Below are 14,599 nucleotides of genomic sequence, written 5' to 3'. Positions count from 1 at the left end.
ACGATTTTCGTGGTAAATCGGGAATTAACTGTGGATTTTGATGCAGAGAGTTCCATTAAATTATTATTATTCCTGAATATTAAACAACTGATTTAACCACATACCAACTAATAAATTTTATCTTAAGCATCACAATACTTTTCATCGCAGTGTTAGGGCTCTGCCACATTATATAGATTTCCTATTATTTTTGCATATGTTTGTAGTGGGAAAAGTTTGCGAAAGACATGCCTTTTATAGCAGCATGATCCTGAAATCATAGCTATTAGCTAAATATTATTCAAATGGAATGTAATGTGTATTGTGTAACATTGCCCAAGAACTTTCTGGAATTAAATTTAAACAAGCAGATTTTAATTCCACTAGGTGAAAGTGTAAACACAGTCCAATGCCAGACTGAGTGATTTTTATTATGGAAGCATTCATCTTTGTTCTGAAGATACACTTCACCATCTTCAGTTAATCAACAAGGATGAAAATAAATTTCGTAACTTGCTCCCTTTAATCATATTTTAATTAATCATGTTTTACATCACAAATTAATTGCAATCTTTACGGAAGTATTAAAATGCCAACCCAGATATTCAAGTACACAGATGTCAAATGTAACATAGTATAACACACATGTAGATGTGACTAAAAGAGGAGAGGAAGAGATGAAAAACAAAGACAAACAATAAGAGAGAAGCCAGAGTCTCAAAGATATTCAAATATTTAATGAAGTAATATTTCCCACAACCACAGCTGAGAATAGAACCCTTGCCATCTTCCCACCATCAGTAGTTGAGACAATAACTAAAAGGGTCGCACAAAAAACTATTCGGATAAGAATATGAAAACAATAATATCTTCCAAATCCCGGAGTTCCCAAGCATCACATTTACACTTAATATAGATATTATATGGGTGTGTACCATAAATGATAGTAAATTTCTGCTAACCATGACCTCTTCATAATCGTCGTCATCCTCGTTCTCATCATCATCATTTTCATCATCATCAGGCTCAGGCATTTCATCATCATCCTCCAGTTCTGCCAACAATGTTGGTGCTCGGCAACTTTCCAGGAAATCCTACAAAAACACAATGCAACATCTTAGTGAAATAACAATACACGTTCAGTCACACTATTATAAAATAACTGGCAGAAAGAGAGAACACTAATTACTCAGGTATCATCCTAACAATGTTACTTACGACTAATACAAGAATTTCATTAAATGTATATTTGATAACACTGTTACTAGCTACACACAAATACAGTATGTCAAAATTATCTAAAGACGAAGGAACCTGACTATCATATAAATATTTAGTTTACTTATTCCTTCTCCATCTACGTTTAACACGTAAGTTAATCTGTCCTAGCCTAAGCCAGCTTTCGTAATATACACTTTGTTTCAGAATGACTTCATAAATTTAAGGAGTAATAGAGGATACTATTGGGAATATCTTTTGTTACTGAACCCATGGTTGGAAATGAAAAACAGTGCAGTCCTAGAAGTATAAGGTCATGTTATTGCTAATCACTAGGAATTTTAAAATGAGAGAGCAAATTCAGGTATGAGAAACATTATTACCTTTCACTTTTGCAACAAATGCTCGAAGTAACGATCACCAACTACATCAAAAACTGTGCAATGGATGGCCATATTTTATCAATAACTTCATAGTGCATTTGGTTGGCAATACCAGCAGTATCATCACATTGTGACACTACTGTGAAGTGCAGAATATAAACCCATAGCTAATGTACGCAGAGTTACAATGCTTGTTCAATGTAAACAATGAGTAGCAGCCTTCCTAGATGGTATTGAAGACATAAGAATATCTTAACATTTAACGTAAATCAGTGTGCTACAGTGTACAGTAAATTGTTCTCTCGCTTATCATGTATCCCTTGTGCTTCATTCAGACGGCCTTCGGTTTATCTGAAAGTAATTCGACCTCATGGAGGGTGAATACAAATTTACGAAACTTACTGATATCCATTTATGTTAGGGGAAACTCGCGGGAATCCTGCTACAGCTCGTCAATTATATGGAGAAAGACGCTCAAACAAGCAATTTCCTAGCAGTCCAACATTCACCAATGGTGATCACCATTTGAGGAAATGACGAACCTTACTGACTGACAGACATCAGGTAGGTGCAAAAACAACAATGCTGATCCTTAAATTTGAAGATTCTGATCTGGAACGTGTTGCTGTGAATCCACGCACGAGCACACACATAATTGCTCACGAATTACATGCAGATCATGTGAGTGTATGCCAGATTCTGAATGATGCTCTCCTCCATCCATTTCATTCTCAACACGTTCAAGCAATGGGACAACCTGATTATGGACCCTGGCAGGAGCTTTCACAATGATTCCTTCAGCAATGTGTCAAAACTCCAATTTTTTTAGAACACTTGTTCTGTGCATTAAAGAGTCCTACTTCATAAGAGAAGAGATTTTTAACTTCAGCAACAGTTATGCATGGGCTGCTCAAAACTGAAGAGAGCTTACCAACAGTGACTCTCTGTAAATCTATGGGCCAATATCATTGGAGATCACCTTATTGGACCACACATTCTTCCACATCGTTTGAATGGTCACGTATGTGAACTTCTTGGAGACTGAATTCCTAGAACTTATCGAGGATCTTCCCCTGCAACTATGAGGTAGTATGTGGTACCAGCATGACGGAGCTCCAGTACACTTCAATCTTTGAGCCCGATAGTCTCTCACACATGTCTTCCAGCAACAAGTGATTGGAAGGGATGTACAGTTCCTTGACCTTTGCGTTCTCCTGACTGGACTCCTTGCAACTTCTTTCTTTGGGGATACATAAAGAGTATTGCGTATGAAATACCTGTGGAGACAGTGGACGAACTAGCATGCATCTACAGAGCTTTCAACATCATCAGAGGCGAGCATGGAATATGCCAAAGGATAAGACAAAACATGGTTCGCTGCTGCATACTGTGTAATAAAGTTGGCAGTTTTTACTTTGAATATTTGTTGTAAAAGTGAAAGGTAATAAAGTTTATCATACCTGAATTTACTATCTCATTTTACAATTTCTAATGATTAGGAATAACATGACCTCATACTTCTAGGACTCCACAGTCGCTATTATCAATTTCCGACCATGTGTTCCCTAACAATAAATATTCCCAATAGCATCCTCTATTACTCCTTAAATTTAGGAAAAGTCATTCTGAAACACCCTGCTTTTTAACTTCTAAAGTAAATTAAATGAAGATCAGCATTTTTTTTTAAATCTTAAACTTCTGTACATCAAGTAATTCTGATACTTTCCGTTCTGTTCGATTTTTCAAGAGTGAAAGAAATGTGGCAGTTATACAGTCTTATGAAATTAGATTTGGTGTCACAAGTAAGAGATGCAACTCTTCCATACCCATTTTTCCTGTAGCACCTTTCAAAACACTTTATACAGTGTAAGGCACTTAAAACTACCATCTTAAATATCTCCTACATTATTAACGTAAAAGTGGGTGACACCAATATAGACAGGCGGCTCCGATCATTTGTGATATTAGGCAGAAAGCAATATTGAACATCGAGAACTTTAATTAGTAGTAAACACCTCTAGCACGTGTTCGGTACTAAAATAAATTTGGTGCACGACAATGGTATAAGAAAATTATAACAATTATTCCAACAGTGGTGGTGATGGTGGTAGTAGAGTAAACTTGTCATAAGGAGAATTATAAAGTTGTCTATGATAACTTTTATAGTGCGACTTCGCAGTTTTAAATATACGTTTTTACACAATTACACCCATTTATTTCTTATGCAATTATTAATAATGAAAATAAAATTCTTAAAGTTTGTTTTATTTTAAGGTTAGTCTGTCTAATACAAAAAATGTTACACTGTAGGGCGAATCCGATCAGCATGAAGAAGTATGAAAAGCTGGACTGGAGGTAGATGCCAGTAAAACCCTGCATATTTAAATAATGCCATGAATACTACAAAATCTTAAGTATTCGAAAAGCACCGGAACAGTATGGCGTGCCTTACACCACCCTACATCATAAGATATACAATAAATACAAGTTCAGAATGGGAGGTCAAACCGTTTTAAGTAGAGAGGAAGAAAAAACTTTGGTTGAAGAGTTATTTATTGATATGTGCAAAATGGGATTTCCTACTCGAAGATAGGGATATTCAGAATGTGCTAAGAACATCAAGAGAAAAGTGATGATTCTGATCATTACAGTGATGATGAAGCAGCAAGAAAAGAAAACGGGGAAAGTGAAGAAGAAAGGAAGGAAAGCAGAAAACAATAGGAAGGAGAATTTGTTATATCCAGAATACAGACAGAAGTTGTTAGGAATTTGTATGAAGTCAATTGTCTAAGGACTGGGGGTTTGTACATACACTTCATTTTTCCAAAGACAGAAGATATTGCAGAAAAGTGGAGAAAGTAGAGAAAAGTGATATAGTTCGCAAGGTACAATATGATATCCTACGAAGAGAAAAACATTCAAGAACATGTTGCTAAGTAAAATACATTTATTTTTTGTAATTCTATTCATGAAATCTAATAATGTCTTGAGTTTCGTGCACTGATTGTTAGTAAGTAAAATAAAGTTATTCTTTATAATTTTATTAGCTATGTCTAGAGTTTTAAAATTGTGCTGAAACATTTATAGCATGTTACAAGGAGTGTCAGAAACATAGCTATATGTTTGATTGCATTGTGTAATGACAGCATTATTGTTACAGGAAATATAACATTACTGGGCAATTCTTCAAATAACAATACCACACCACAACAATGCTGAGCTTACGTCAATAGTCAAGATGGTGCTGAACATGCAACAGTAAATTACAGTTGCAGCATGGGCAATAATGCACGGTAATGATCGTGAGGCCGCAAGACTGGCGAGACGTGATTTTAACATATCATTGCAGCCATCAAATGTGGGTAAGTGGAGAAAATGATTGCTGGCAATGGAAAGTCATAAATCAATGAATGACTTTCCAAAGTATTGCCAATTATGCTTGGATGTGAATGGTGAACAGTTTGAGGCAATAAAGGGACTTATTTAATTTGAAGAATTGCATTTCTAACAGTAATGTCATATTTCCTGTAACAATAATACTGTCATCACAAGATGCAATCAAACGTATAGCCGTATTTCTGATACACTTTGTACATAAATAGGCCTATACTTTTTCGATGTGTAATTTGTATTTCCAAACTAACTTTGTATTGGACTTGTGAAAATTCTTTTTTAAAAAACTTAAAACTGTGATCACATTCATTCACACTGGAGACTTAAAACAACTTTCACAGCAAAATTCATGAGTGATCACAATCACCTGCAATATGTGGTTACAACAATCAAGACTATTGTTGCATGAAACCAGCATCTTTGAAATTTGACGACAACGATATTTACATTAACATCATTATTATAATTATATTAAGGATCTTACATTTTATTTGTCACCACTATTGACAAAAAAATCATGTTAGAATACTTAAATACTCGTTTTTACAAATTTTGAGCAGTATCACCCACTTCAACGGTAGCAATATTGACAAGTTGTTTTCACTAATTTAAGGGCACACGAAAGCTCACAAACCTAGCCTATAGAGAACGAATATAAAAAAAAAAAAAGTAGGTATTTTCAGCACAAAGTTCTACGTTTTTTTTTTATTTAATGGGACGATAGTCATAAGTGTAGCAGAAATTAAACTAAATAAAATTAGAATAACAATGGTATTTTCTGCATCTTTCTAATGTGACTAGTTAACGAAATATCACTATTAAACTTCTATCTTTAGATGAAATGCCTGTATGATACAAGAAAAACAGTAACAGAAAGTGGTAGGGTTACTTTGTTTACTGCAATAACAATACCAATAGATAGTGATGATGATATTCTTATATTATTTTTCTGTTTAATTCAGGTGTAAATAATTAACTCCTGTACAATGTATTAAAAGTAAGTGGACAGCAATGTAATCGCAAACACGAGGATCATATCAACTTTTTCAGCATTGGTAAATACCATCTTTTTTAAGTATCCACCACACCCTAAGTCATTAAAAAAAAACAACAATATTGTTACATTAAAAATATAACTTTGTGCTGAAAATACTCTTGTTCATATTAATATTTGTTCTCTATAGGATAGTTTGTGAGCTCGTATGTGTCCTTAAAAATTTAGAGAAAACAAGTCATTGATGTCAGTAATAGTATAATATTTAAGGTGGTAGTTTTAAGTGCCTCGCCTGGTATACAAACTAATATATGACAATAACACGGTAATTAGACTATTTGTGTATCAATCATAAAACATATTTATCAGAACAATAGGGTAAATGTATTGCCAGTGAAATACATCTGTGTATTATTACTAGACCTATTTTGTTCCTTTACAAAGAATGAAAAAAATGCTAGATGTTTATAATTAAATTTATACAAAACTAGACCTATGCATATAGAGTGTTAGTTGGGAGGCCAGAGGGAAAAAGACCTTTGAGAAGGACGAGACATAGATGGGAGGATAATATTAAAATGGATTTGAGAGAGGTGAGATATGATGATAGAGACTGGATTAATCTTGCACAAGACGGGGAGCGATGGTGGGCTTATGTGAGGGCAGCAATGAACTGCGGGTTCCTTAAAAGCCATTTGTAAGTAAGTAAGTAAGTAAGACCTATTGGAAAGATTCTAAAGTGCTCTAAAATGGAGATCAGCACCTACATTTGCTTTTCTAGACCTAAAATTGCATATTCCGACATTTTTATTCTATCTTAATAAATATTAAATGATTTACAAATGTTGCACCATGGCTTCAACATAGCTGCCAAAAATATAATATGGAAACTAATACGAATAAAACCAAGTTTCGGAAGAACCAATAAGATGCAAATTAGAAGTGGAAGGAAAAATTATCGAGTAGGTATCAGAATTTAATCATTTGGGAGTTCATGTAACAAATAGCATGAATTTATACAAAGAAGTAAGCTGACAAGGCTGCACAATGATTATCAGGATAACATTTGGCACAACATATATTTTACAGTCGAAAGTACAGTAAAGTAGATTTTATCAGAATCACCAAATATTGGACATTCTGCTGTGTTTCATGTTCTTAGAGTGCTCTTAACCCTCACTTAGTGAAAATGCATATTTAAGCTAATTTTCGTTCATTAAGAAGCATGGCAATTTTCGTTCGTTTCACTTTTTTCTCGTTTATGAAATATGATGACTTGAAAATCGATGCTACTTATGTTGCTTCTTGCATGCACCCGGATCCTCACAGTTCCACGACATCGTATCACAACTCTCGCACTAATGCTCTAGTCTATTTTCTTTTCCTTGTAACTCACATTAATAGAGTACTTTTGCTGAAATACAAATTCAATTTGATTTTAAAATATGTGATAGTGTGGATTCGCAATTAAGTGGTTGGAAGAAAGAGCCAATGCACAGTACAAACATTTTATACAAGCTGGTTTTCACACTCTTCTGTAACACACACACACTGTTTCCAACATGCAACACTGTTGCAAGAATGTTATCAAACTTTCTCACATGTTTCTGCATCACATATCCACACCTCTGCCACGCATATATTAGCATGTTTTTTGAGGACAGGTGAATGAAACTGTTGATACACAACAGAATGTAATGTTATTATGAAGCCCCTATTGTACAATGTATCTGGAATGTTTTCACAGATAATTCTAGACTTCAAATTATAATTTTGTATTGTCTAAAAAAAATACACATTCTAGGGTGAGTTTTTGGAGGGATAATTTGTGTTTTAATTGTCTTACCATGTAAAGTATTGTTTACTCCTTCAAAAGTAAATACAGTGTCATCTATCTGACCACTCCAGGAATTCAAAAGTAGTAAGTAGTCTGTCTTTCTTGACATCCGGGAGAAATACATCTCTTAACCATCTTCTCACGTGATTTTTGTCAGTTTATCAGAACTACATGCATCGACCACAACATTAAATGGCTTATCTTTGTCTACAAGTTGTTTTACTTTAGTTCCAAATTCCCCTTTTTTCTTCGTGTTCCTAGACTTCCAGTTGCATACCTATGGATTTCTTCTTCGTGTTCCTAGACTTCCAGTTGCATACCTATGGATTTCGAATGAATGAAAGATGCCATAGATTGTAGTACTACTGTATAATGTGAGTTAAGAGAAAAAAAACTGACTAGAATATTAATGTGAGAGCTGTGATACGGTGTCTTGGAGCTATGAGAATCTGAGTGCGTAAGTAGCAATGATTTTAAAGCCAATATATTTCGTAAATGAAGAAAAAGCGAAACGAACGACTATCACCACGTTTCTTAACGAACGAAAATGGGTTTAAATATGCATTTACACTAAGTTCAAGCTCTACGATCTGGGGCAGTTCCCGTTAGAATAACTTTTAGAAGTCCTGCTGTCAATTTAAAATTCTGATATTTATCTTTTAACCCCACCCTATTCTGTACTATTCTGAAAACATGGAGAAAACGACTCCTGTGACTGTAGAACTGCCTGTTGCAGAGTATATAGCATGTGTTACAATAGTGAAAGAACTCTTAAAACAATCCAGAACAATGTTGCAGGACATCATAATTATTAAATTCGATTTTTTAATTTGCCTGCAACCATTGCACAACTGAGTGTAAGGGAAAGTCTCTCCTTGAGAACAACGAGAAAACTAAGTGCGAGAATGTTGTAAATAAAGATCTAGGATTTGCAATAATGAATTGTATGGTACAAGATTTTATACTAGGAGGACCAGACACCATTTTACCAGGTACCACAGCTTTAAAGAATTATTGCTCGAAAATGTTTCATCATATGGGTTCCATGTTTTATGACCTTTAATAAATGTTTATGATGTATACCGTCTGAAAAAATTAGACTCTTATGGTCTTTCTGAAAAATGATACAAGCAATTATTACTAGAAGCGTCAATACCCGTCATTTTGACAGGTGCAGAGTTTCATTCCAGCCATGCCTATTCACTGGTAGAGGTTCAAATTGCTTATTGTTGCAGTGAGGTTCAGACTTCACTTTCGCCATTGCGGTTGGTTTATGCCACTTTGGCAAGTCCTTTGTTGGCATTTCTAAACTAAAATTACTTTCCTGGCATTTTTATGGACCATGATAACACGAAACCATAAAATGTTATTTTGGCAGATGGACACTGTTTTCGCCAGCTAAAATTCAGTTTTGCAATGGAAACCTCTAGTGCAAGACATTATTTGACAGAAAAAGAAGTGGAATCTTTTATGACAATGTCGAATGACGAATCACAAGGTGAAGATTCCCATAATCTGACGAAATCGACGAATTATATCAGAATGAAAATACAGACCACATTGCTGAGGACGCAGATTACATCCCAACCAGGGACAAAATGAGTAACTCCTCGATGACTCATCACACAGTGCTGGGCAAGATAATGACGACCAACCAGAAAAACAGCTTGTTGATACTGCATCTGTAGCAGGTGGGCTTACATAATTTTCGATCATCATCATTATTAACTACTATACAGGTGCCCAAAAATCAAGTATCGATTTTGTTGAAAGAGTGTTTGTACTGGTAACATTTGTAACGGTGTATGTTTGTTACATATTCCTTTCAACATGTGCACCATTCACATCACAACCCTCCTCCTGTCTGTCAGCAGGGGTGCAAAAGATATTCTGAAATATTGTCGGTATTATGGCAGCAGTAGTTTGTGTAATATGGTTTCAGAGCCTCATCAGTGTGGCAATATTTCAGTGTGAAATGCAACATCTGATACACCATCAAATGTGCAATATTCAATTCTGGGTAACAAATGCTGAACTGACTTTGGACTATGTTCAATGAACAACCTGATGGCTTCAGTGCTGTTGTCAGAGGTTGATACATTCATGTATGGGCTCTGTTGCGACTGTCACAGTGCACTTGAACTTGTTCAACATATAAATTGTTTTGTCCGCCAGTCCATCTTTATGAGATTGGTGATGAAATTTCGTCCAAATGTCACCACACGACGACTCCTCCAGCCTCCGGATCATAATAGCCATCCCCTCTCTGGTACGCTGACCATAATACAGATTCAGTTGCTTGTAACAACAGAACACATATTTAGGTGTTGTTACAAAGCCAATGCACGGACTCCAGCAGCAACACACAACATATATGCATAATGTACCTGCAATGCACTACTATACACATCTTACCCCTACACGCCCTATTTCTACATAATCAACACTTAATATTTGTACACTCTGTATTGCCAAGAATTTTATTTTCAATACAATTTTGTTAGTCAGCCATTCTTTTGTAACGGATGTGACATGATATAGTTTTAGAAGTTAATTAAAAAAAAAAAATGTAAGTAAATTTTCTGGATGTTCCATTCCATTCTCACCTCGTCACCTTGCAGTCTTTCTTACACTCATATGAATTTTCATCATTTTCATCTTATCAGAATTTTTTTTGCACTGTAACGGATGTGACAAAATGTTATCCACCTCAACAACTTAGCTTAAAAATCGGTTATTCATTTTGAATAATTATATTTTTAAATTTCTTTACTGGTATCCTGATCACTATATAACAGATTGCTCAGCTTTATAGGTTTGATGGCAACAACTTTTATCAAGTTTACTATACTGCCATCTAGCGACAGCAGAAGGAGTCACGTCATAACTCCCATTTGAATTGCATGGAGCAACTGTACTTCCATCTAGCGGTTGTTTTAAATAGACAGTGGCGATTCTGGTGGTTGTTTTCTTCCACATGCTACCGTGTTTAACATTACAATGACCAATCTATTAAATACGTGATCAGGGCTGGTACTTAAAGGATGATATTAACTATCCGTGTTGGTAAGCTATATGATTATTATAATTTAAAAAAATGTAATAAATGGGACAATTAACATATAAAACATGTTTCCACCTTATTTTACATGGAAAATTAATGCTTCACAAAAATTCGGTGAACAAATTAAGCAACGAGATATTCGAACATTTTACTACATATTTATCACCTTATTTTCATATAAGAGTAAATAATTTTCTTTCTAGTATGAGGTGATGTCTGTTATAAAAGAATGGCTGTAGTTCAATTCCAAGTATTGCAGCAGCAATGTGAAAAATTTTCTCTAAAACATTTTCTGAGGTAGATTCAGTGTCTAATACAAAAATATCTAATATTGAATTTATTTTTATTTCAGTTACTTTGAAGTAACTTTGAAGTAAGGGGTGGTATACCATTACCATTAGTTCCTAAGCACCAGATGGTTGCGGCAGAGAAAGAGGGCGAAATTGTACTCAGTAGCAAGAAATCCTACCATAGGAAGTGTTGAGACTGCTGCTGATGGGACAGAATGGGCCATTATTCCTCCACAAGCTGCACCTGGATGGCAGGCATGACAGGACATTCTGAGAGAAGCATCCGAACCTTCAGGCTGTGCGAGGAGGTCCATCAAAAATGGTAACCAATCGAGCACCTGGAAACTGCTAATTGATGACAATATGCTTCTACATACAAAACAGGTACTGAAGACAAGGCACATCAAGAATTACAAGATGACAGCTGGATCATTAGTCTTGAAACACTGGAAGCTGCTATTTCGCCTATATATGTGAGAGCAGTACATGGCGCAAAAAAGTTTCCACTGAAATATGGTCGCAGGTTCGAGGACCAGCATTTTTCGGAATATCATCATCATCATCATCATCATCATCATCATCATCATCATCATCATCATCATCATCATCATCATCACTGATTCAACAGCTGTTTTCCAGCCTTGATCACTTCAGTGATACGTCTCCATAGGGTTCTGTCAGTTGCCTTATCTTTCCATCTTCTAATTGCACAGATCCTCTTCCACAAAACCGACCCATCTATTTGATGGTCGTCCAATTATTTGCTAGTGAATGGGTTGGTGAAGGTGAGCTTTATATTTATACATGGATACCGTTCTGTTCTACACAGGTGGCTCAACTATCTTACTCGCTTTGATTTAATTTTCCTTATTGTGTATGGTTCTTTAAATAGTTGATATAATTCAACATTATATCTAATATGCCATATGTTTCCATCCTTAACAAGTCCATATATCCGTCTGAGAATCTTCCTTCCAAAATTCTAATTCTGTTTTCATCATGTTTTGTGACAGCCCATGTTTCAGAACCATATAAGAAAACAGGCCTTATCAGACTTATGTATAATATGCATTTAGCTTTTATGTTGATGTTGTGTGATCTTAAATGTTTCCTTAGTCCGAAATAGCATCTATCTACTGCCTTCAGTCTATGCTAGATTTCAATATTTATATTATTGCTAGTATTAACCATACTACCCAAATATTTGAACTCTGAATCTTACTTTTACTATATGACAGTTTCCAATAGAATATTATAAACAGGAACCAATTTAGTGAAATTTCAAGATTTATGCCATTTGATAAAAAAAAAAAAAGAAGTCACAAAGTGCCTAAGATTACAAACAAACCACTTCGTAGCTGCTACTCATATGTGAAGTCTCTTTGTTTCCTGTGTTAGAAACCAAGTGAAAACATCACTGTGGATGAACAACTTTTCCCATGCAAAGTTTGCTGTCCTTTCATATAATACCTGAGCAACAAACCAGACAAGTTTGGAATCGCGTTTTGGCTGGCTGTTCATACAAATTCTAAGTAGTTACTTAGAAGGGATGTGCGTGACCTCGAATGTTCAGAACCGCACGAAAATGTGCTTAAAATATAAATCGCTCATCCCAGAAACAATGGTATGAGTCATTCCCATGCAAAACTCAGCTGTTGTCTGCTAGTGCCATTCGACGGTGGCATGTTGTGCCTACACTAACAAGTACTTACTCTAGTTGTGTGAATAGTATAGCTGCAGGAGGAGGCCGTCTTTTGGAATGTTCAGTTGTGGGTTAGAGTGTAAACAGTGTACATCAGAATCATGAGGTGAATTAATCCCACGAATGTTGTCAAAATGTTAGAGCCAAAGTTGGGACGTGCTGAATATGGAAACGTAATTGGAGTCAAGGATATGGAGTTCGCGAATATGTTATATAGCATAATAATGCACAAATACAATGGGAATGACAGAAATTCATATGCATGAAGATACGCTGGATAGATATAGTGATTTTGAAGGACACGAAGAACCCATACCTGAAGTTGACTCTTCCAGCAGTATAAGACTTTCATCTCCAGAGCAACAGGAACCTTCATGTCAAAGTGAGTACGAATCATCTCCACCCAAAATGTCGAGGCCCAGCATATTACAAGATATTGATGACAACATACTGGAGAACATTTATAAAACTATTACAATCGTAGCTTCAACTCCTATAGCAAACTTATGAGACCCTATAACTGCATTAGAAGTAAATCAAATTGCAAGTTAATATTAGATTATGTGACTAGCAAAAGGTGAGGTCGAGCTCACTTCAAGGGAAACAGGCTGTCACAATTAAAAACTTTAAAAAGAGTATGTAATGTCACAATTTGATAGCAATTCACTATTGCATCTGCAAATGTGGGCACTAGAAACATCTAAAGTGGTTGGCCTGGACAATTTCACAGCTTCGATTACTTTTATCAATAAACTTAAGGCTGAATATGGCATTTCTTCCAGGCATATTACTACATTCGTCACACGTAAGGGCATACAAGAAGATCATAGTATTCGTCAGAAGGCACAAGGGTTTGTGGAGGAAGTGAACAAATATGTAACAGATTGGAGTGTGAACAAAGAAAATGTTTGGAAAGTGACCAAAGTCAATTTAATTATGAAATCTCATTGTCAACACTATCTCACAGAGACGAGAAAATTACAGCTGGTGTGTTTGCAGTCTGTGCATAGCTCTACACACAGCTATAAAATTGATGTGGCTTTATCAATGAGTGGCAGATTAGCTAACAAGCTCTATAGGCTATCTGTTTTCAAGAGATACAAGGCACTTTTGGCCCAAATGTTTCAAATGTGGAGACAAGCAAAAGTGAAAAATGACGAAAGAGCATATGAAAAGTTTTCTAACTACAGTCCTTTGTGAACATGTATGTGACGATGAGAAGAGCCTATTGCTGTGTGATTCCTGGTCAGGCCATAAAGATCATATACTGTTAGATGGAAGTTTTCTGAACAAGATATTGCCACTGAAGACAACAAAATATTGCCAACCTCTTGCTGTGTACTTCTTTTGGCAATATAAGCTCTACATGAGAAGGATCGTTGTTTCTTAAGACTACAATGTGAAAAACCACAAGTAAAGTTACATGATCGTCATTTCATCATCAGACTTCACTCTGTGCTATACAATCAACTTCCTGCACAGAAGTATAAGCCTATGTTACAATATGCTTGGCAAAAGGCAGGTTATGACATTGACATACCAATATTATAGTTTGAAAAAGTAATTAGCATTGCGTTTGATATTGGACTGTTTGAATGTGGAACTGATGTTGAATTTGAAAAAGTGGCTTTAGTCAGATGTGCATATTGTTCTGTTCCACTTTGCTTTGACCACTTCATTGAAATCCCACACCTGCACTTTGAAGATTGAATAGCTGTGCAACACTATCAGGTCAGTAG

General features: G+C 35.5%; 1 protein-coding gene across 19 annotated transcripts in view; it reads right to left on the bottom strand.

Moving 5' to 3' along the window:
• Positions 1 to 14,599, bottom strand: part of Ufd4 (ubiquitin fusion-degradation 4-like) — a 465,356-nt gene that overhangs the window by 82,925 nt on the left and 367,832 nt on the right. For 10 of the 19 annotated variants that reach the window (XM_069848281.1, XM_069848283.1, XM_069848289.1 and 7 more), the window contains 2 exons: positions 11,338 to 11,496; positions 915 to 1,073 (listed from right to left, as the gene is read on the bottom strand). In XM_069848281.1, the coding sequence (XP_069704382.1) occupies positions 915 to 1,073; positions 11,338 to 11,496 (318 nt within the window). The remainder of the gene's footprint in view (positions 1 to 914; positions 1,074 to 11,337; positions 11,497 to 14,599) is intronic. The other 9 variants (XM_069848292.1, XM_069848293.1, XM_069848299.1 and 6 more) reach the window with 3 other exon arrangements.

Source organism: Periplaneta americana, chromosome 15 (genome assembly GCF_040183065.1).
Source record: "Periplaneta americana isolate PAMFEO1 chromosome 15, P.americana_PAMFEO1_priV1, whole genome shotgun sequence".
NCBI lineage: Eukaryota > Metazoa > Arthropoda > Insecta > Blattodea > Blattidae > Periplaneta > Periplaneta americana.
Note: the sequence above shows the minus strand (reverse complement) of the source record. Positions and strands in the feature narration are given on the sequence as shown.